Source organism: Amblyomma mixtum, chromosome 3 (assembly GCF_055824585.1).
Source record: "Amblyomma mixtum isolate Tamu chromosome 3, ASM5582458v1, whole genome shotgun sequence".
NCBI lineage: Eukaryota > Metazoa > Arthropoda > Arachnida > Ixodida > Ixodidae > Amblyomma > Amblyomma mixtum.
The window spans coordinates 55337499-55361683 of NC_143014.1; the positions used below are offsets into that span (position 1 = coordinate 55337499).

At 42.8% G+C, this 24185-nt stretch overlaps 1 protein-coding gene across 1 annotated transcript in view; it reads right to left on the reverse strand.

Annotated features, from left to right (window-relative positions):
• The window catches only part of ncm (pre-mRNA-splicing factor nucampholin), a 49381-nt gene that overhangs the window by 13293 nt on the left and 11903 nt on the right, over positions 1 to 24185 (reverse strand). The window contains exons 4-13 of the mRNA XM_089579230.1: positions 19117 to 19219; positions 10695 to 11405; positions 8638 to 8766; positions 7765 to 7858; positions 7553 to 7681; positions 2773 to 2908; positions 1616 to 1719; positions 1342 to 1444; positions 1192 to 1254; positions 1058 to 1135 (exon numbers count right to left, since the gene is read on the reverse strand). Of these exons, the coding sequence (XP_089435356.1) occupies positions 1058 to 1135; positions 1192 to 1254; positions 1342 to 1444; positions 1616 to 1719; positions 2773 to 2908; positions 7553 to 7681; positions 7765 to 7858; positions 8638 to 8766; positions 10695 to 11405; positions 19117 to 19219 (1650 nt within the window). The remainder of the gene's footprint in view (positions 1 to 1057; positions 1136 to 1191; positions 1255 to 1341; positions 1445 to 1615; positions 1720 to 2772; positions 2909 to 7552; positions 7682 to 7764; positions 7859 to 8637; positions 8767 to 10694; positions 11406 to 19116; positions 19220 to 24185) is intronic.

Consider the following 24185-nt stretch of genomic DNA (forward strand, 5'->3'; position numbering starts at 1 on the left):
ACGGCATGTGGTTTTTTCTTCTGCTTTTATTAAACCTCCACACACACACACACACACACACACACACACACACACACACACACACACACACACACACACACACACACACACACACACACACACACACACACACACACACACACACACACACACACACACACACACACACACACACACACACACACACACACACACACACACACACACACACACACACACACACACACACACACACACACACACACACACACACACACACACACACACACACACACACACACACACACACACACACACACACACACACACACACACACACACACACACACACACACACACACACACACACACACACACACACACACACACACACACACACACACACACACACACAAGACATCCCCTACTCTCCTTGGTTTCAGTGACTGCTGGCTTCCGTTATGTATGTCGAAACGAGCACCTCTTTCCATTCCCTTCTCTCCTCATTTCATCTCATTTTATCTTATTGGGGTTTACCGTCCCAAATCGACTCAGGCTATGAGGGACGCTGTAGTGAAGGGCTCTGGAAATTTCGACCACCTGGGGTTCTTTAACGTGCACTGACATCGCACAGTACACGGGACTCTAGAATTTCGCTTCCATCGAAATTCAGCTGCCGCGGCCGGGATCGAACCCACATCTTTCGGGCCAGCAGCCGAGCACCATAACCACTGAGCCACCGCGGCAGCATCTTCTCTCCTCATTTGTGGGACAGTGTGTTACAGAGGGCATACTAGTGCCTGGCCTGCATCACGGGCCACGAGGACAATAACAGAGGGGAAACCTTTATACAATAGGTGCTTTATACCCTTGAGAGCTGTTGCACATCACATTAAGCACTTTTTTCCCGACAAACAAAGGCCACAAGCACCCGACACTGTACACGCACACACACACTTAAGCACAAACCTATGTTTTGGTTCCAAGCTGAGTACCAACACCCAATAGGGCTAAATCAATCAGGACAAAACAGAAAAACTGGTCACAGTGGGACAAGCCACAAATATCAAAGGCTCACCTTGAGCTTCTTCCTCCTCCTCCTCATCATCGGACTCATCACCTGATTCATCACCTTCTTCATCACTGCCCAATATGTCTGAAAAAGTACATGGATTAGAAACTAAAAGACAACCATACTGGTGCCCACCTTACCTTTAGCTATTTCTGCATATTTCTCTTCATTTTCTGTGTATTCAGGGTCAAACTTGAACACATCTAGACAGGGAAAGAATGACAGCAAAGGCATAAATGTTTTACCCAAAGTCCACGTATTCTGGAAACGCTAATGCGAAGCCCACATACTCAGCATATCCTCCCCGTCCAGCGTGTCATCCAAAGCCAACAAGTGAGTGTACTGGCTTTCTTCTTCTACCAACTCAAGCTCTTTCACAACACTGGGGTGGGCCTAAAAGAAAAGAAAAAAAAAAGCGATGAGGTACTAACTGCCAACAGTTTCTCCTAAAAAAGCAACACATAAATGGTGCAAAGCAGTTGTTTAAACGGAACTTAATAAAATCCAGATGACATTTCTTCCATGAAAAGTGCAAACAAGGACCAGCAATCCAGTCAAACTTACACTAAATCCATCCTTGCGTATAGCAAACATGACTTCAATCATGTACTGCACTCGCTTGTCCAAACTGGCTTCATGAAGAATGCTTCTCAGTCGTTCAAATATGGCTGAAATAAAAATAACCGCCGTATGAGCATACAGAGTCCTGAACAGCAAAATGAACAAATTAAAATTTATGGAGGTTTTGGAAACTTTATGAGACTGTAAGCTGACCCGGCTTGTGAGTGCACATTTTTAACTCCTCTTTTTGAAAAATCACAAGGTCCTCAAATTTCAAATACAATTTTTGAAACTAAAGCCTGATTTTAGAATGAGGCATAGCAAACACATCACACAAATTGATGAAGATGATGGCAGATACTGGATGAAACACAAACAGTGCCAATTTGAAAGTGAGTATTCAACCAACATATATAACTGTCCTGTGATTAAAGAACCTCTTGATATGACAAAGCAACACTGTGGGTTATGAAGTATGCCACAACATCAGGCTCCAGACTAACTCTAAGAATGAATGGTTTTTTGATGTGCACCAAAATCACAGTATGCAGGTGTTTTTGCATTTTGCGGCCATCGAAATGCAGCCGGCACTGTCAGGATGAAGCTGACAAACTCACACACAGAAGCCGAATCCCATAACCAACTAAGACACTCACTGCATCACATTACAGCCTTCAAGGGTGCACTAACAAGCTAATCAACTCCACCATAAAGACAAATGCAAAAAGGCTGCCATGTTTATTTCTAGAAAGGCATGATGGCGCACTTCTCTGATGCTCAGCCACCAGCAGTTGCTTTTTCCTAACAAGATGCAGTGTTTGCAAGACCAGGTGACACCAATACTGGCTCCTTAGCATTTTTCTTCAATTGCGAAGTTTCTAAGGAAGCTGTACAGCTTTCATTTGTAGCTCTATAGCTATGCTTGGGTAGATGAAAATAGGTAATTAGTCCCTTATCACAAATTTACACCACACTGGGGTTCCCCCAAACTCACTGCACTAACTCCTTACCATTATGGCTATCCAAACACTAGACTTATCTCTACCTAGTCACTGATATGCTTCTACACATCATGCAACTTTGATGCCACAAATTTGCTCATAAGACTGTCACATTTTTCATTATAATATATTTGTTTTCAATGAAATTAAAAAACCAACCATGAACTCCTTTTGGTGTAAGTTCGGTCAGCTTCATGCCACACTCTTTCAGAAATGCTACAGCTACTTCCACCGAGTCATCAGTTGGGTTTCCAAGGAGAAGTGTCAGAATTTCAAGGGCTAGCACTTCATGAGCCTGAAAAAAAGAAACTAGAAGCGATGAGTTGTGAAAAATCTCGGAAAACAGAACATGCAATAACCAAACAGATATTACAATATAGAACTCATTATTCAATTGCCAAATACTGCATCAATACACGAAAGAGAACGTGAAGTGTATATACACTGTATCCAGAGTGGCAATGCACAAAGCCCACTGGGGCCCACGTATTTTCATTGTGTTAATATGGAGTGAAAGCTATGAGAACAAGACCTTGACCTTGCTAACCAGCTAGCATTTCCCTTCCTGTATCATAAGCACAGGACCTGCCAAAGGCAGGCAACAGCTCAAATGCCTGTGAAGGCCTTTTTTTTACGTTGTTTCATGCTTTACAGTTCAATGTACCCAATCGATGCACCTTTTCATTGGCCACGATGTATAACATGAATACCTGTGAATAAAGGACTTATACCCCTGCCACACGGCAAATTTAATGTCATTCCCATCGAATGACATTCGTTCAAAACGACATTAGTTTGCTGCCACACGAGAAAATCTAATGTCATTCGATGAAAACGACATTAGGTATCGAATGAGTTCCCTGAACACATTCGCCTGCGACGTCCGAGCTAATGTGTTCCCTCGACACCAGAGTCTTGGTGAGAATATACACCGAAAAACACGATTACAAAAACGTCACAAGCACTGTAATATTTCCGCGTCCCTACGATTGTGCTGTCGTTCATTTATGTATATAAAAATGCTAAATAGAATTGGGAAAAAAATAAAACTCACTCTCGCTACCAGCCTTGCATGGTTAACATTCACAACATGGCGACGCCCAGCTCACCCGCTTCGGACCGAATACTGCGTCGCCGCTGCATTTTTCGACGCGATACCTTGCTCTAAACGGTTGTATTCGCTTTTATTTTGTGCATTCTCATCCCTCCGTAACAATATAGGTTTGAAATATCAGCCGCTTTTGAGATAAATTTCAGAATTTCTTGATGCTAGGCTTAACTATGCACGGCGTACACTGTCGTCATAGCAACGACCCCGAGCGAAGTATTTCTCCAACTTTGCACTAGAATCTACATTTTCATTTCATCCAATTGATTTACATTTAAAAAAAAACAAAGCCTTCGAATGCATTCATTACTGCCGTTAATAAAAGAGAAAAACGTTTTTTCGGCACTGAGTTCAGGAGGTTTGACTCGCTATCGTCTAGATGGCGCCACAGTATGTTATGCTTCTCGCGCGCTACGCTAGTCACACCCAACCACCGTGCTCCCTACTAAAACTGTTGTGAGGAGGGGCGGCAGTGCGCGCAAGGTGCGCCTGTAGCATGCGCAAAGCTTTTGCGGACGCACAGCTAATACTGTCTAATTTCACCATAGAGAGCATTTCACAATATGACGTCCGCCATTTGCCTGCCGCCGCTGGCTGAGGTTTGGCTTGGCTTGGACTTGTGGTGGATAGCAGTGATCAACACGTTATTGAAATCAACGTTTTTAGATCCCTCGCACAGCGCGCCTATCTAAATACGTTGATTAAAATGAGGATGAAGATTTTAGAATCGGTTTCCATTAGCAAAGCAATACTTTTTGCAAACGTATTGAAGCATACATCGAAATTTTTGTATGCTGTACTCACTGTACTCTCTTTCCATCGCAATCGCCATCATTTGCAAATGACATTAGTTTTTGCCGTGTAGCAGCGCGCAGAAAAAATGACATTAAGTCGAACAAATGTCATTCGATGAGAATGACATTAAATTTGCCGTGTGGCAGGGGTATTATATTAGTTACCACTACGATGCATATAGCACCTGTCACTGTGCTGGGTGCAGACGTGTAGCTAGCAGCTAGCGAGATGTGAACAGCCTTGGTAGCAGAGACCCCGTCGTGCATCTCATGGCCCGAAATGCTTCAAACGGTACTGTATTTTTTAAAAGAAAATGACCAGGATAATGCACAACTATATAGAAAATTATTATTATTAAACTATAAAATGTACTACAGAAAGAGGAAGCTCCCAGAATGGATGCTGAGCCCTATTCAAAACTGTACTCAGAAATAACTCAAGAACAAAGTGGCAAATGTCCCTTAAAGAAGGCCCTATGGCCAGTGGCAGTGACCAATTCCCATGATGTTGTGGTTAATCACCTTAAACTGCTAGCGTGACATCGCAGGGAGAGGCGGATGAAAGGGGACAAACCATGGCTTAGTTAGATTAACCACAGCGTGGTGAAATTCGGTCGACGCCATTGGTTGGTTGGAGGACCTCCTTTGAGGGGCATCTGCTGTTTCATTCTTGAGTTGTATCCAACTATAAAAACTTATTTCTATAAACGTACGATATTCTTTTGAAATATGCCAGAACTATGACTCTTCCCAAAGAAGAGTGTGAACACTCTGTCATCAGAGCTGCGGCGCTTGACATGCTTAGCTCACTGGAGCAGATGGGGGAGCTAGCATGTCAAAGCTTCAGCAGAACTTCATTCGTTTCTAGATTCTAGCTTCCAAGAGAGTTGAGATAATTATTCATATTCCCATAGTTCCATCATTTTGCTGATGTCTGCAACAACAGTAAGATAAAAAAAAGAAAAGAAAATGCAGCTGCTACCACAGAATTAAGCAAAACTGCTCAAATCAGTAATTTTTCACAGAATAGCGGAACTGTGGGAAACATGGGACCTTAGTCATATATCCGCATGCAAGAATGCTTCAAGAAACAACCACGGGACCTTTCCCAGCCCAAAGAAGTAAAAATGGCAGCCGCCATCGTTGACCTTGTGACATCAACAACAACAAAATGTGTTCACTGCATTAGGTTAGCACACTGACTCATGAGTGCACTCATATCGCCTCACTCACTCTCACATCTGTGAATGTGTGTGTGAGTGAGTAGATGTGAGTGTGAGTAGAGAGGTGAGTGTATGTGAGTGGACATGGGTGGCAATGAGTAGATGTGAGTGGACGTGAGTGGTGGGTTGATGCAAAAGCGAAGTTTGCAGCGCGTGTTCCGCGACGACGGTATCCACTTAGCTATTTTCAAGCTGTTGGCAGCTGAGGAGAGCAAATATTCACCGAGGAGAGCAAATATTCACTGGAGGCGAGGCAGCACGTGGGTGTCTGGACGACCAAAGAAGAGGATTTTGTTGCCGCGGGAACGGCAACCATTCATTCCTGTTCACCTTACCAGTTCAGCGCTGGCATGGGCGCAGGCCCTTCATGGGTACAATGAGCCGCTGCGGGTTGCACTGTACCCTTTGATCGAATTTCCCATTGCGACTACTTGAAAGGTAGATAGATATCTCGTGTCACCCCTCCTACACAGCTCGAACTCATATAAGCAGAGTTCCAATGCTTGAATTAAACCAGTCAAAAGACGAAGGACTCGGAAGAGACGAGGCACACAGTGGCTGACCCAGATGGCAACTCTCTTCCAAAGCTTGCTGCTAAAGCAACAACTGTCCGCTTATCTACAGGAATTAACATAAGGTGGGATCGCGAGTACTGCACAGCTTTTAGGTGCCCAGGTGTGTGCATGGTAGAGCTTTGCACTGGCCATAATTATTTCACTGGACCAGACCCGGAGCCAGAAGGACCTTCCATTGCCCACCCGAGGAACCCGACCCACTCGGCCTGACCCCCGAACTGCACAAGCTCGACTCAAGCTTGGAGAAGACACAAAAACCAAGCATGCTTTTTGGTAATGCTAGAGGTTCTTGTTTTTACCTTGTACTTGAAGGAGCCTTTTTATTTTTTGTATGCACAGCATGAGACATGGTAATACCTTGATGCCCAAGGAGATAACCAAAATGGTAATACTTAGTATTTTAATCTGCTCCAGAAATGATGCTCATCTCGCGCTAATGGTGACAAAACCTTACAGCGATTTTAGGCAGTGGATATGAGGTGGCAAACGAACTGGCCACTCCTTTTTTGATTGCTTGGGTGCATAGAGTTTGAACTTAATTTTTCTATACTTGGCAAAGGAATCTAAAATATAAAGTCTCTGAGTAATGCCAGCACTTTGCTCAAGAGGAAAACTACAAAAGAAAAGCACTACAAGCGAATGAAAGCTTATAAGTTCATTTTGCTTAAAAGTATCATTTTCGCTGCAGTAGATCTCTCATCCCCTCTGTTGTTAACAAAAAAGGAAACAGTGAGTGAATGTGAATGTGAGTGACTGGATGTGCGCATAAGTGGGCAAGAGTGCGAGCGAGCAGTTGTGAATGCCAGTGGGTGTGAATGCGAGCGGACGTGAGTGTTAGTGCAAGTGAGCAGTTCTGACTGTGAGTGTTCATGGATGTAAGCAGACATAATGTGAGTGAGTGGTTGTGCCAAGGTATGGTTCACCAACTCACATGCTTCTGCAAAAGCTAGATACTGCTCCACACAGACACCATTACTACAAATGTGACCAAGATAGTTGCCAAACTAGACAACAGAACTTGCTTCCACTTTTATAGGGAAGCATGCTGCGCTCGTTTCATGTACTATTGTGTGTTCGTCAACTTTTGTGCAAAGCTTCATGCTTTTTTAAAATATATTTTCTCATGTTCACAAACACAGTCAACAAAACACAGAACCTTTGGCAATGCATGCTTGGGTGAAACATTTTGAAAAGCATTTCAGTTAGCATTAAACTGTACTGAGAACCCGAGGCACTCACCACTTGCTGGTTTAAAAGATGAGCGATGAAACGCACAGAAGCCATGCATGTAAGCTTGTCATTTCGCTTGAAAGATCGCCTGAATTGGATCACCAGTCTCTTCAGTATGAGCTCCCCTGTCTGAGGAAACTGTAAACAAATACAGGTGGTTAGCCACTTGCAAGTCAAAGACAGCATGACAAGACAGCATGAATAGCTCAAGGTATGCTTACCCTAGTATTTATGACTGCCACCAGTGCTGCATAAACATGTGTAAAGGTTGGTGATGCTGCCTGAGCAGTCATAATTGTGCGGCACAAAAGGCCCCTGGAAAAGAAAGACAATATATTTATTTATTTATTTTTACATACTGCAGTCCCTATTGAGGCTGCAATGTACAGTGCGCACACACACACACACACGTACACGTACACGCACGCATGCACACACAAAGATTACATCTAAAATGTTTGAATACATAGCATGAACAGTGTGATAGGCTGTAACTAATAAATTGAAGCAATGCACAATGAACACAACACAAAGAAAATATCATGTGGCACCGATAGCTGTTAAAAATGAGTTTAATGGAAGAGACCGCGTTATGCAAGGAATTAAGTTCCAATGCTCAATAGTACGAGGAAAAAAGCTGTGTTTGAAATTATTATACCACAAAGAGTCCGACCAGAAAGCCCAACCACAACATGCTGTGCACACATTCAAGCAAACTAGATGACACTCCAACTTAGATGCTCCAACTCAGAGCACAGATATCTATGAATATGTAAACAAAGTTAGGCAACAACGGTAGGCACAGGACCATCATTTTCATGTAGTTCTGTATAATTAGGAGACACGCATGACAACTTTGAATGCTCAAAAGGCACTTCAGCCAGTTCAGGTTGAACATTATGATTTAGTAATAAGAGATTTACAGCACAAAACACCTCAGTGAAGGAAATGAAACAGCTAAACATGCAGAACATATATATGCTGATACAGGCCTACGAGCAAAAATAAACAACCCCTCATGTGTGCAATTCGTCTCTCACTAAGAATTAAAATGTTTTATTGTGTATTCATAAACTGGAACAAATTAGGCTTACCTTCCACGGACGAGGTTCTCCCGCATCAATTCCTTGATTATAACATCTATGTTTCCAACGTTTGCTTTGTTTACCAAACCATTGATGCTTTTTTTCAGTGCTTCCCAAGCAATGCGCTGATATTCCACACTGAAAACAAAGCATTTAGAATCAACAACTGCACTCAAGTGGACTAACAAAAGGTTGCATTATTTCCCCCAGAACACAGCAATCAACAGCACCCATATACCCTAAAGCCAGTTTACGAAAGAGAAAATACAAAAATACCAACGACCACCAAATAATTAACAACTGAATTTATTCTCTCCTGCATTTTCGGTTCAAGTTTCAACACCAGAATGATGGCTGTGGCATCGAGGTTCAGTACAGGTCACATGAGGCATGAGTAAATAGTGATATAATCGCCGCTTCTTCTTCTGTCATTCTGGCTATTGAGGCAGGCTGGCTTTAGCGTAGTAGTGAGTCCAAATGACAAAGCAGCGGTTATATTGCAGTTTTTTCATGCATCACATCACCTAACTGAACTTCGAAGTCATAGCCATTGCTCCGCTGTTGAAACTGAAACAGCATGAGAAAGCAAACTTAAATATTTATTTAGCGATCATTGACAAATACTGTGTGGTGAATGATATATATCAATGTCTTACGCATCATCCCGAAGGAAACACACAATTAAAAAGTTAGTGCCTACACTCCTTAACACATATTTTGCCAGCCACTAAATACAAAGTACTAATACAAAATTATGTTCCAGACTGATGAAAATAAATAGAAATAAATAGTAGTCTTGTACAGCAGCAGCTCAATAATTACCATTTATAACCAAATTTGTCTGCATACTTCATACTCCTGCAAACTTGCACAAATCAATTACTATGAAAATTGGACCTGTTTAGCCCTACCATATACAAATTACGCTTAGTAACCATAGAGGCAAAGAGCCAACATCAATTTCTGTTCCATTTATATTCCAACAATACCTGCAAACTTTACACAATCAATATTACATCCACTGGTTGCTTCAGAACTGGTGTAACAAGTTTTTTTACCAGATAGCTGCTCAAGTAACACTGACATCAAAATTTGGTGTATATTTCCAAGAGGGGTCAACATAAACTTACTTGTGTACACAGATATTTTTTGCAAGGTGAGAGTATTAAACATAGTCTAGAACGTGTCTGAAATTGATATTAAACAATTTAAGAGGTGAGCCCATACAGCACCCTGCAATGCTGACAGCAGCCTCACAAAAATGGCTTACTCACTACAAAGATCGGTTTATTGGGGTTTAACGTCCCAAAGCAACTCAGGCTATGAGGGACGCCGTAGTGAAGGGCTCCGGAAATTTCGACCACCTGGGGTTTTTTAACGCACAGTGACATTGCACAGTACACAGGCCTCTAGAATTTCGCCTTTATCGAAATTCGGCCGCCGCGGCCGGGATCAAACCCGCGTCTTTCGGGTAAGCAGCCGAGCACCGTAACCACTGAGCCACCACGGCAGGGCACTCACTACAAAGAATAGCACTCAGCTTCAATAGCATTCAGCCAGGAGGGCTGACACCATACATTACTACACAATAGCCCAGCAGTTTTTCTAAGACACTACAGCACAGTACACCAATCAAAAGTATGTCAAAGGATTCTGAACCCATGTGATGAGCAGGTGTGCTTGCCTAGGCACCTAGTGATGTCACGGCATGCCTGGTGCTTTTTACAACCAAAATCAAAACAGGTTATAGTAAAAGCCGACATGCTTATTAGTTGTGCACTGGTACAAAGTAGCTTCCATATCAGGGTAGTATTAACAGTTAGCTGCTCATGAAAGCAAAAGAGCACTGAAAGACAAAGCATAAAAATTTTGTTGGAACTTGATGCTTGCAATGATTCTTTTGCAACTACAGCTCCCCCTCCGCATGTATGTACGTTTGTACCTAATCTCATCTGTAATGCCTTCTGTGCTTAAAAGGAAACCAATGGTTTAAGTAATTACGAGCACAATCCCATTATAGTACCTTAGAGCCTGCATTTAATAATTTCAGAGCCGGCAGCACCTACCTTGACTTGTCCGTAATCTGCTCCTGCATCATGCGAAGACGGGCAGGTGGTATGTAAGCACCACCAGTACGCCCAGTGATGACATCCTTCTTTCGTGGTGGCTCGATCTCCGCATCAGGAGAGCTCTTCCGGGCTCGCTTGGGCCCCTCCCCCTCATCCCTGCCTTTCCTTTTACTGTGGTCATCTCTGGAGGCACCTGACCATTCATCTTCGTCTCTGCGATCACCCCTGCGACTACGATCATGGTCATTCTTGTGATCCATCCTCCAGGCACCTGACCCTTCCTCGTCATCTCTTTTATCACCTTTTCGAGTATGATCATGGTCACTTCTGTGTTCATCCCTCTTGCCGTGGCCCTCCCGATGCCTCTCATCCCGCTCTTCTCTCCGGCTACGTTTGTGGTCATCCCTCCTATGGCGATCCTGTTTCCGATCTTCATCCCGATCGTCTCTGCGGTCTCTATCCCTGTCATGGTCTCTCCTGTGGTCGTGGTGCCTTTTTTCTCTTCGGTGGTAGTCAGAATCCCGCTCTCTGTCATGACCACCATCATTTCGGCGTCTCTCGTGGTCTGCATCTCTTTTGCGATCTGGATCCGTTTCACGCTTTCGATCCTTTTTTCGATCATGACCTGTGTGTCTGACATGGTCGTCATCACAATCACTCCTTTCATCTGAAGCATGCCCCATTTGATGATCCTGTTTCATTGGTGGACTGAAAAAGCAAAAAAAAAATGCAATCTTTTAATAATGCAAATAACAATCGTCACCTGAACAAAATTTATTTATTACTAATTTCATGCCCCCAACAAAAACCTTCCCCACAGTTGCTTTCTCAAAAGTGGATTTTTCATGGCCTTGGGGGGGGAAGCTTTCAGCAAGGACATAACCAAAGAAATTTTTGAATTCAAGAATAAGGCACACTACTTTGCTGCTAGAAAAGCCGCTATGTGCAGGTCATACCACGAACAAACCAAAAGCTCTTAAGGAATTTGACTGTGACTATTAAACTGCCAACGGTTGGGTAAGATAAAATGCTACATTCTCTCAACATTCTTTGATGTGCCACAAGCTTTAGCAATGCAAGTATTGTCATGAGTTTGCATATGAACGTGCTCTGAAAAAGTCTGCATATTCAAGAAAACGCAGAACTAGACAAGCATCACCACTTTCTTCACCAGAAAATATCAACAACAACAGGCACTAAAGTTTAGTTTATGTTTAATTTAGTTTATGGGGTTTAACGTCCCAAAGCGACTAAGGCTATGAGAGACGCCGCAGTGGAGGGCTCTGGAAATTTCGACCACCTGGGGTTCTTTAACGTGCACTGACATTGCACAGTACACGGGCCTCTAGAATTTCTCACTAAAGCTTTTCCACTTGTTTGGTGCTTGGGCTTTGGACATGACAAATTTTGCCTTCTACCAATTCATACTGTAACTGTCCCAGAAAGCTCTTAATACTGAGGTTTTATTACAAATACCATTATTTGATTCGATATTCATATACAGTAGAGCCCCTCTACAGTAATGCCACTAGAAGTAGCAAAAATCTTTACTATATCAGTTGTTGGTGATGGCATGGCTCTGAAGATGCTCTCTGGCTACATACTAAATAAAAAGTGTTGGCTTATAAAGCAATACTCAGAAATACCTCCCATCTATCTCTTATCAACCCTTTATATGATAATTATTTATTTTGTTATCACATTTTATGCTATCATGTTTTGCTATGCTATCATGCTATCACGTCTTGTGGAAGTACTGAATTTGTACGAATAAAATGCGGCAATGAATATAATGCTTGTTTGATTCCATGTAAAATGAAAGCTTTGCATGAACACAGCAATGTCTTCCACAGCTTCAGTGTCATTTAAGAGGCAAAAATTGAGAAACACACGTGACACAGTCAAGCACGGCAAAACCACCCACGCTGTGCCGCCGCTGCCACGCTGCAAACGTTCGCCCTATACCACTCATCCCAGCACTTTTACTGGCTTTCCTTTCTTAGCGAACTGAGCCTCTTTCCTTCTACATTCACAGCCCGCTTATTTTTTTGTGTGTGTGTGTGTGTGCCATGCGCTTTGCCATGAGGCCCCTGGCCTTCAAAAAGTTGGCTTCTCCTTGCACTCTCGCGCTTGGTGGTGAAGCCACCTAAAAAAAAAAAAAACATTATTTTATAATTTTGGTATCCATTTGCTTCCGAACGTTGGCCTCGAGATCCTCCACTTCGCACGTGCCATGATGTCATCATTCTGTGGGAAGTACGTCGCCACAGCCAGGCCAGATGCTCTTTACTAAAGCTGTTTCTTTATCTTTATTATAAATTTTAAAAAATTTAGTCACCTATGGAAGGTGAAATGGGACTCCAGTTTCACTTTATCAGAGTTTACTATAGCAGTGTTCTACTGTAAGCTTAGTACTGCCATAAATTGAAGAAATAGTCGTATCTGAAAGAGGTACACATAAGTGATATACTATGATAAATTCATTAAATTAATGAGCTTTAAAAATATTTTTAGTGTTAAGGTTCTGGTATCAATGTAGCCGGAACAAGCGATATTTATTGAAAGCTTTCTTTCTACAACACAAGCACAACCTGTGCACACATGGCACACATGGCTGTGCTTGTATGTAAGCATTTCAGTATCAGATTTAAGCACCAACATGCTATTCCAACAAATTTCAAATATGCGAGATACCACACTCCTCAGATCATAGAATCATGTTCCATTTACTTCGGTTGCCAATCGCATATTACAGACATTAATAATTTGGGTATATTACAGACATTAATAATTTGGAAGACAAGGTTTTTCCTCCTCCAAGTGTCTTGGCATAGTAGTATAAAGCATTTGTTAGAATCAAGCTATAAATAATGCTTCCTTCTAGTAAATAAATGCATAGCAGTTAATTCAGCAGCCATATTTTGGTGCTTACACAGTAGACTCTTATTAATTGAAACTTTAAGGAACCAGAGATTTTTGTTTGAATTAACAGACATATGATTCAAGACTAAATGAGATATGTTTTATGGACATCTGTGCATACAAATAGTATTTTAGAACTATTTCATTATGCTGACATAGCAAAATTCTCTAACACAACATAAAATATGGGTGAAAGGAACTGATGTCTTTACTCAACCAGCAGTCTCCACCTGGCTATGTGGTTGAAAAAGAAGTTGTCAATAATGCACTGGTTTTACAATAGAGTAAAACCACATTAACTGGGACCTCTAGGGACTGAAAAAAGCATCTGAATTATCCAAAGTTGCAATAGCTGAACGGCTACAAAAATTCTTGCAGAAAACAGTTTCGGACTGCAGTCAGTTTAACAGATGAAAAAATAAGCAAGGGTCTTCCGCACTTTAGTGGAAACTGCGTGGCAATGACAGTTTTCCGCAATTCCGTCATGGTGTGCTGCATGTCCACTGTCAGGAATATCAAAGCAGGACTGCTCCAAAATGGTAAGGCCATCATGGCCTCCTTCACAGGTGCGACGCAGTAGCGGTGGAGCCTTCACAAGAGCAGTTTGTGATGACCGCGCATTTTTGGCACACACAACCACATGGAGGGAAGCAAGGGGAACACACACTAAATGCACTAAAAAGAAAAAAAGTCCAGCAACGTGCCAGTCAGTCTCGGAAATGGCTCACAGCTGGCCTTGGTTCACTGATGTGTGGCCAGCTGCCGATATCGTCGCGGGCTGGTAGCAAAGCTCAGAAAACAGAACTATCTGGCAACAGGGCGACTCCAATCGACACAGCCCCCCTTCAACCGCATCTGAGCTAACCAGTTAGAGGGGACGAATTTTCAGCTCACGCGGCACCGAAAACCTGACGTATCCAACCTTGGCCGCCGCTCTTTCGCACGTCGCAGCGTTGGAGCAAGTCGAAAATTTTTAATTAAGCGGATTGAAGAGAACACATGGTACAAAATAAGCGACTTTAAAATGCACTGAAAATATAGCCAGCCAACCAAAATTTTGAAATTTGTTTGAATTAACCAAAAGTTCGAATTATCAGAGTTTGAATTATCGCTAGTCTACTGTACCCCAAAACATTATGATTCAAAGCTTTGATGAATAATGAACTTATTTTTTTTAAACAAATATAACACTGCGGGCTATCAGGCACGCTATTGTGCAAGCCTATTAATTTAAACCACTTCTGTTTTCTAATGTGTGGCAAAATCCCAGCATATGGCATTTTTGCATTCCACCTCCACTGAAATATTTCAAACTTAGTTTCCTCTACAGCAAATGGGAATAACAGCCAAGTGGAATACATTCTGCTCAAGACCAAGTTCCAGAAAAGAGGAGCAGCGAACAGAAAATGTGTCGCCCTTGGCGACTGTCAGCAGATGAAGTGCTTTATGAGGCCATGGGGGATTTCTAAAAAGTGGGTTGCTTAGCTATCTCTGGGTTGTTGAGAAAGGGCAAGAGCAATCATGTGGTCTGTGTTGTCAACCGCCACTGAACTGTCACGGTAGCCTGAACATGACACCTTTTCATGACACTTATATATGGATGGTTTCAAGCGTCTTTACATGCAACGGAAAAACCTGTTTATCCAGGTAACTGCCCTAAGCGGGTGATGACAGTGAACAGCCCTACATTAGCAAATGACATTCAGCGATGAGGTGGAGCCTCCCAGTCTCCTAGGGTATACAAGGTGGTGAAGCAATACCTCAAAATGCACAACTGCGCTACTTAATCAAGCAGTATAACGACTCACCCTGCCCCTGGCTCCCGCACCTTCATTATTTGTTTCCTTTGACTGAGTGTAACTCATACTCGATAGCCAGTCAGCTGTGGTGCTTTTCAAGAATAATACCAACCATTTTCAGTTGAAACTGAATTTGGTACACGCAATTTCTTTCTTTTTTTTTCAGTTTAAAGCAAAAAAAATCTGACCCCTATTTACAAACTAAAAAGGTGCACAAATGGAAACAATTGTAAACAGAAGAATTGCTTTGTCTTCATAATGCTGCCATATTACAAAGAACAAACACTCATTGCACTGTTTACTTCCACTTTCCAACCACATACTCACACTGAAATAAGCATAGTGAACTATGCATCAATGGCACACTCGTCTTACTCAAAGCAGTCGTGTTTTTATCCACCTCATTTAACCCGCCAATTCATTTGAATAATTCTCAGATGTCCTTTCATAAACCGGGGTTATGCATGTGCCATGTAAGTACTTTGTGCCATAACCTCCTGATGCCTTTTGATTGCAAATTGGTTTCTCTGCACAGTACTGAACAAGTACTTTCAAATCACAAGTCAAAGATTTGCTTTCAGAGCAGTCTACAAGCACCTTACACGAAATTATGAAACCACCATGCACACACGAAAGACTAAAAAAAATTTGAACAGAAATTAGATTCCCTAAAGCCCCGAAATAAACATCAGCTGCCGACGAGTACACATGACGAAGAAATAGAAAATGTCGGTGCCGAGTTTCAACGCGCGCACGGGTGCAAACGGAGAACACAGCGCTGCTAAGCCCCGTTTTGTAGACAGTGGTCACATTAAAGAGAAAAACGCTCGCAACAGCACAGAGTAGCGAGTAGCCATAAGCTCAAAGCAACAGCTAGACTTTTTAACCGATGCTCGAATATGACGCACATCGGTGAAGCGCGTGCGAGTGCAGGAGACTGCGAAAATCCCGTACGCAGCGAAACTAACGTGAGCAGGTAAACGCGCAACGACAGCTGGCGTGAACAAGCACCGGTAAACACATTTTCTTGGCCAGCATAATTCGTACACCTTGAAGCAATCTGCGTATCAACTAGTACACATTACAGCAGCACGGGACTCGCGGGTCGTTGATAGCTCTCCAACTAGGTTCAAAGCACTGACGCTGCTTCAGCAAGAAACAGATTGATCGAAAATAGGGCCAGACAATCGCAACAACGCAACTTTACCTTTCGGGCATATCAGCTCATTTCAGCAAGTCCCACAAAAGCTGCCAGGTTGCCGCGAACGAAACGATGCGATAACGACCAGCGCTGAACGATTCACTGGCCGCCAAAAGACAGCCTTGAATATCAGCACGAATTTCGGTAACGCACAACTATTCAGGAGTACCCCTTGACGTCAGTAAGTATACGCACAAATGAAAGATAGCACCAGTAGCAAATATATGCAACACCTCACTCTCACCGAAGATTCAGTGCTCTCTCGCCATGCCACCGTACGAGATCTAACAACGTTGCGCCATGCTGCCAATCTAGGGCAACGTTGCCTACAGTCTGTCTGAATCACGCCGCAGTTGACGAATAGGCAGCGCACATACGGCCCTATTTTCTATGTCTGAAACTTCGTTTGAACTTCGCTCAGACAGGGCTCAGATGAACGCGCTCGCAAGCAGCAGACTGCACCTAAGTTACTTTAGGCAAAGAAATGAAACGAGTCAAGTCAGTGAAGTAAGTTTTGATGAGGCGATCGTGTTGTCCATTGCCTTGTGCCCGCCGTACCAGCTCTCCCTCATTTATGAACACACTTCCGGATAATATATTTATTTCAGCGTGTTGGAGGTTCTAAAAGTGCTGTTAGCGTCGTGCGACGTACTACACCGCGCACAAATGTTACATGCCACGCCTACAGGACCATATACACTAGTTTTACTTGCATGTTTTCTTCTTTCAAATGATGCGTTAGCCATTAAAATACATGGTTCACCACGCGGTATTCGCCTACAACCACTAAATAATTGCTTTTTTCGGTTTCGGTTTCATCATACGAAAGATGGCAGTGACGTGGTGTGTTTTGGTCACGTGAGCAACGAAAAAACAAATAATAATCGCCAATACCTAGCTTAATTCACTACAACACGTAAGCCAGCATGCTTCAAGTGCTGGAATGACAATAAACGACGTATCAGCAGTTATACTGCCATAATTTTCATAACTAATGTGACCTAAACACCAACTAAACGTGACAGCCATCGTTCGGCTGATGAAAACGCATGATGAAAACACGCAAGAAAAAATTTGGACATCTCCATGGTCCTTAGACGTTCACAATCTAACAGTACTTGTACGGTAAATTTTCTTCTTTGTCCAAATAATTTCTGTAAAATGACACCGCCGTGTGCCGCTTTGGTACCGTTTAAAACAATTTTCAGGCTGGCCATTTTCAAGTATTAAGTTGAGGACATTTCTGTCAAGCTTTCATTCGGTCATTTTAGAGATTTTATAAACGGGGCAATCACTTGCAGTTGCCAGTTTCACCATTAAACGCGTGGACGAGTTTTGCCGAAAGCCCTTTTGATGTAAAAACTCCGTTAACCGGAGCATAATCTCCGGCCACACTGCTGTGCCTCCATGCTGCTGTGTATCGGTTTCCGTTCATTGCTTTTTCAGGCGTTTTGACGCAACTAAAAAGCAGCTTTATCGCGCATGCGCAGTTCATATTAGCGACAGGTGCATGCGGCACTTCGCTCGCGAAGTTGTCGCATCGCGAAAGCAGATCGGGGAAAAAAAAAAAAATGAAAATTCGTTTTTGAGGAAAGGAAACGATGCAGTCTCACATTTCGGTGGACACCTGAACCATAAGGTAGGGGAGGAAGGTGGGAGTGAGAGAAGGAAGAGAGAAAGAGGTGCCGTAGTGGAGGGCTCCGGAATAATTTGCCTCCTTCGATACGCGGCCGCCGCGGTCGGGATCGATCCCGGGTTCGATCCCGGCGGCGGCGGCCTCGTGCAAGCGACGTTCACGTGCACTTATTTTCAATCCGTTTTGTAGGCAGCGGACGAATTTTCGCGCACTCCCCAGAGGGCGCCACGGCTTGTAAAAAAGGCTAACTCAAAACCCAGAACCCAGCAAAAATAAAATGTCTGCACAAGGCTTCTCGCTACCTGCCTTCCAAACAACTACACTTATCTATCGAAACTCTTTTTATGGCAGACTGCCACAAGCCACTATGCCACGACAGGCTCCGGACTACTTGACATATACAGACAGCTTTCTGAGCAATGGTGCATTTTATTTCATAACTAAACCCTATGTAAATGCGTTCCGCACAGCAAACCAGTAAACTACGAAAGGTCTGTTGACCACTACAATAGACTGCATTACAGTGCAGATACGATTACGAAGGTCCACACTATTACCTATATTTCTGACAACCTGCAACATGAAAGTGACAAGAACCTTATCAATCGGGCCTCAAGTTTGTAGCAAAAGACATACAAGCCTCAGCACTATTGCGCACTTAGAAAAACAAGTTGTAGCAAGTACGCCCAATCAAAAATGGACAAGTAAACAAGGTCACAGAAGTAACAAAAAATTACAGGGCCATTGTTGAAGTGCATGCATGGAAACAGTCAATAAAACATAACAAGACTTTTTTTTGTTTTTCCTTTGGCAGCCCCCACATATGAAGAAAAAACAAGCCAAATAGTATTTAAAGCTCACCATTTGCCGCTGTTTCTTGATGTCTTGCTGTGTGTGTCATCCAACCTTTGGTGGACAGTGCTTCTATTTTTCTTGCTAGCCATACATGAATCCTGAATGGCCTCTGTTTGAAAAGAATCACAGAGGAGCTGCAGCTGTTGTGTAAACATGACAAAAATATTTCTAACTAGAGCCAGCATACAATTTTCAACCAGTAGAGTTGCTTTGTGTTGTAAGCTAATTTCATAAAACTAAGTACTTTCAATGCTGCTCCTTAAATGTAACTTTAAGCACTAAAAAATACAAAGCCCATAATATAACTTTTCTTATCTCATGCCGGTATCTTCGTACACATTACAGCACTACATCAATGTGGAGGAATGCTATATGTCAAACAGCTCTCAGGAGAAACAATGCTCCAAGAACAGACAAAAGACAAGCATCAGGCGACATAACATGTACTGCCTTTACCAAATGTAACCGATCAACGGGTTTTGCTTCTTAGCCATGTAGCACGACACTTATGGCAGCCCTTAAGCACTAAGTCTGCACGAGGTAAGGAGAACCCTAGTCCTCACCTTCTGGGACCTTTCGGTCCATGGGAGTCCCATAAGGGCTTCATACATGGCTGAGAGGCAAACCCAGTTTCTTGGTTACTTATGGCGAAGAGAGTACCTCCGCCTACAAAGCAGTATGCGTGTACTAAGCATTTTCTAGCTGAGCAATATTGCGATCACCTGTTCTGGCAGAGCACGATTCACACTGCAACGTTACATAAAACATATGAACCTATGAGGCAGTTTCAGCAAATCAGACTAGGCTGCACTCTAAAGCAGCCAGCTGATTGCAGAATGATTTGTAAATGGAACACCTTGATCCATTAGCCTGTGCGAACATGCACTAGTGAATCGCAAATAGTTTTGTACCAAAAAAATTTCCATGAGATATGAAGTCAGTGTGTGTAGCCAACTGTGACGGACTGCTACATGAAGTGTTTCACTTTATTAGCATTTCCTCTCATCATGATTTGTAGTGATGCTTGCTCATGTACAAGCCCTTTAAACTATGGCAACACTGCGCAGTATGTCCCCTTTTAAACAATCCAGCTCAACCGCACAAAGTCTCTTCTAATCCAAGCTTACTTCTTCACGGCCCGTATCAAGAGATCCACAGTACCTCACTTGTTGCAGCATTTTAAACTGACTGTAGGAAGTCTGTGAGGGTAATCAGTGCAGGCATTTTTACAGCCATCGGAGCAGCATTTTCCTCAGATATGCCTGGCCAAGAACTGATTGTGCGAGAGGCTGAAACTGGTTCATTGAAAATTTGACAGCTGAGCAGAGTCGCAAGGTTTCATTCACACTTAACAGTCATCTTCCTTAAAAGTCCAAAAGTCAACGAATACAACTGCAATGAATTTTTTAACAGCCATAAAGTCTGATGACTACCAATACAGGTAGGTGGACACTACAGCTGCAAATATGCTACCCTGCAAAAGGAAGAAGCAATGTTGACATAAAACTTGCTCTCATAAAACCTTAACAAGCTCACGTAAATATACTTCCTCTGTAATCCTATTCAAAATGTGATATAAATTATATTGCCAATTTATAGTGGGTTTCTCAGCAAGCCTAAACACAATAAAAGACTCCTCTGACTCTGACACCTTCCATTAGATGTGGAGGCAAGTAGAAAATATTTTGCAAAGCATGCAACCTTGTGAACCAACAAAAAAAATGTCAGACAATGAAAGTTTCAAATACCTATACCCACTACATAACAGGCTGATACTGCTCTCACACTGGCACCTTTGATCTCGACTGAGCCTGACCCTCATTGAAGTTCCACATGCACTCAGTATGCAATACCGCTATAAGTTCCCACAAAACCCTGAATGAAGAGTTGTTGGCCTGTAACATGCCAGGTGGTACTGCATGCAACTGTAGTAGTTCAGCAAGCGAATTTGTATGTAATCAAACAAAGTAAACCAAAACACTTTTGATAGAAATGCTGCTGCGCAACTCTTTTAATTACATGCAGCCAAGCAGCTTGGCCAGTTTTTGGTTTGGATTGATTTATGGGGTTTAACATCCCAAAGTGACTAAGGCTGTGAGGGATGCCGTAGTGGAGGACTCCGGATCATTTCGACCACCTGGGGTTCTTTAAAGCACACTGACATTTCACAGCACTTCACCTCCATCGGAATGCGACTCACACGGCTGGGATCGAAGCTGCATCTTTCGGGTCAGCAGTCTAGCACCGTAACCACTAAGCCATCACTGCGGCTTGCTTAGTTTTTGGTTTGCATCTAAATGTTTCCCGAGCATGAAAGCAACAACTGTAGATCCACCGTCTGGACCAAAATCTCAATCACGCTAGAGGAACTACCTTGGGGGTGAGCATGATCAAGCTCAATCATAAATGGAACTGACCACACAGCAACACCAGGCTTGCACAGAGTTCGATCCTAATTCACTCCATGTGACAGCAATATTATTTATGACAATGTGTTCCTGCATAATAGTACATACCAGCTGAACATGATCACATATAGTTCAACCAGCAGCTAACCTTACACACAAGATCAGAGATGGAGAGTGAGAGTCCTCACCCCCTTAAATTGCATCCAAACTATAAGCACTGCATGTTTTAAATACATGGCACTACACAAAAAAAATCATCTCATACAACAGGTGGCAACTTGAGCAACAAATTTTTCGGTTATGCTACATAAGTAGGAACCTTTGAGTAAAACGCAGTATTTACCGATGTTTGCACCTCAAGAAGTTTATGAAGAAAAACTGCCAGGCTTCTCAGCCGCCCCAGGATGAAGAAGTGACAGCAACAGCTGTACTGCACTCAACGAACCGTGCCCCCAAAGTGCACCCAGTTTCTACTACAGCTATCACTTTTAAATTAGGTTCAACCAGGTTTCTACTCAAAAAGCTATATTCGAAAAATGCTTTTACCAATGCAAACAACGCATCACATATAAACTAGAAGAAGAAACTTTCTATCAGAGAGACCTCTTCAGGTAATTGCTGCCACCAATAAATCACCTTTAACACTCTTGAAATACCAAATTTCCTGAAAAATGATATTTTTTTCATTTTTAAATGCATTTATAACCACAAACATTCTTCTGCCTTTTTCACGAAAAATTATGATTCTAGCTAGTGCCGTTCAAAAGTTACAGGCTAAATTGTCACTTGCACCGTGCTAAATGAAAGAAAAAGAAAAAACGAAGGAAAAAAAGGCGAGCTGCAACACACGCAAAAAAAGATGAGGGAAGCACTCAAGGAGAACCTTCCTATACATATGAAGCATTTTAGGCCTGTAGGACTTTGCTTTCATGTACATACAGAAACTTGGCTGCATAGAACTTGCAATTTCATTATTATTTTTTTCAAAATGCAATTTTCTTCTTTTCTGTGTTACGCCAACATGAATAATGTTACACCCAGTGAAGGTTTTCTCTTGAAACTTGGCACATTCATTTATTACATACCAGGATGTGCAATGAACTAGGATTATTGAGATCCATTAAAAAATTTTTCATGTTGCGGCCTGTTTTCTCAACATCTGTACCTTTGGAAAGCCAATATTATTGCATGTCTTCAGTTTTTTTGTGATAATTCCTGGCTATCTCACCACAGACTCTTTGTTCCAGTTCACTGCACAGCTAATAGGTATACCTGCATAAACTCCAAAGCATGATTTGCAAGTTACAACTATTGGAATGAGAAGCAAATTTAGTGCTTTTCAAAGGAAGATATGATTAAAAAATTACAAAACATTTTTGCGACAATTTATACCAGCTGATGATATTAACATGGTATATCTAACATTTCAGAACAGTAAAAGAAATTTTATTCAAATAAGCATTTTTCCTTCAAGAGTCCTTATCCAAAGTCTCTTTCCTTCAAAATGAGCTTGAAATATACAGTAGACTCTCCTTATGATGAACATGACAGGCCCTAGTAACCCTGCGCAGCTTATCGAAAATCTTGCTCGACAAAAGTGCCAGAAATATAAGAATGTGTATGGGCATGCAGGCACTGTAGGCAAACCATGAAAGGGACCAACAAAAACAAAATGTTTGCACGGTTTGCTGTTTCATTTTTCTTCTAGACAACATGCCCTAGTCAAGTGTGGAGAGCATCTTTTCCCTGCACGTTGTGGGGACGCCTTCGTCCCCTGCATTCGCTTTCCCTCAATGCACTAGTTCCCTGTAGTTAGCTCCCACGAAACGCGCTCTTCTCAGTTTGGTTACTTTAACTAACAGGGGAGGGCGCTCGCGTCGCAGCGACACCAGCGCCACGGATGGCGTTTTGCTGCGCGCTCTCGGGGAGCGACGGGCTCTCTTCTGCTCGGCACCGGGATAGCTAGCGGACGTTTCGCGAGCCGCTCCGCTCTTTGCCGCGGGCGACATCGTGTGGAAACATGTTCCCCTCAGCTCGTCCCGTCCGGCCTCAGAGTTATTCCCTCAGCCCTTCCGTGGGCGAAAATTCGCTCGTAACCGTGCTGGTGAGTCTGACATCCTAGATTCCTCAGTGTATTTTGTTGCTAGCTGGCGTTATTGTTGCTATAGCAGTAAATGCCTTGTTTGTGTCAGCCAGTGTGTCTTTCCTTTGTTCCCGCAGAGCAAGGCCCAGCGTGGTCGGCGAGCGCTCGGTAGCGCTCGCGACCACGGGGTGGGGTCCGGGCGGTTTTGAACTGTGTCAGCCGCGCTTAAGCGGGGAGAACACATTTATCTCCCCAATTTTAAACCCCATAACGTCCATGCTTTATCTGTAACAGACTAAAATAAAAAGGAAACAGTGCTTAAGCCCCCTTAGAAGAGCTGCACTTTTAGAATCCCACAAAGTACCTGTAGTAGAATGGAAAGTTGGGTGAGTTGGTATACGTTCATTTTGGGTGGAAAAACAGTGCGAAGGGACGGAACACAAAGATGCTCTCGTCCGTGTGGTTTCCTTGATCTTTGTCTTCTGTCCCTTCGCGCTGTTTTTCCACCCAAAATGAAAAATGTACACGGTACCTGTGGTCAACTCGAATATGGGCTTTAGCCTTTTCTGGAACAAACACTCTTT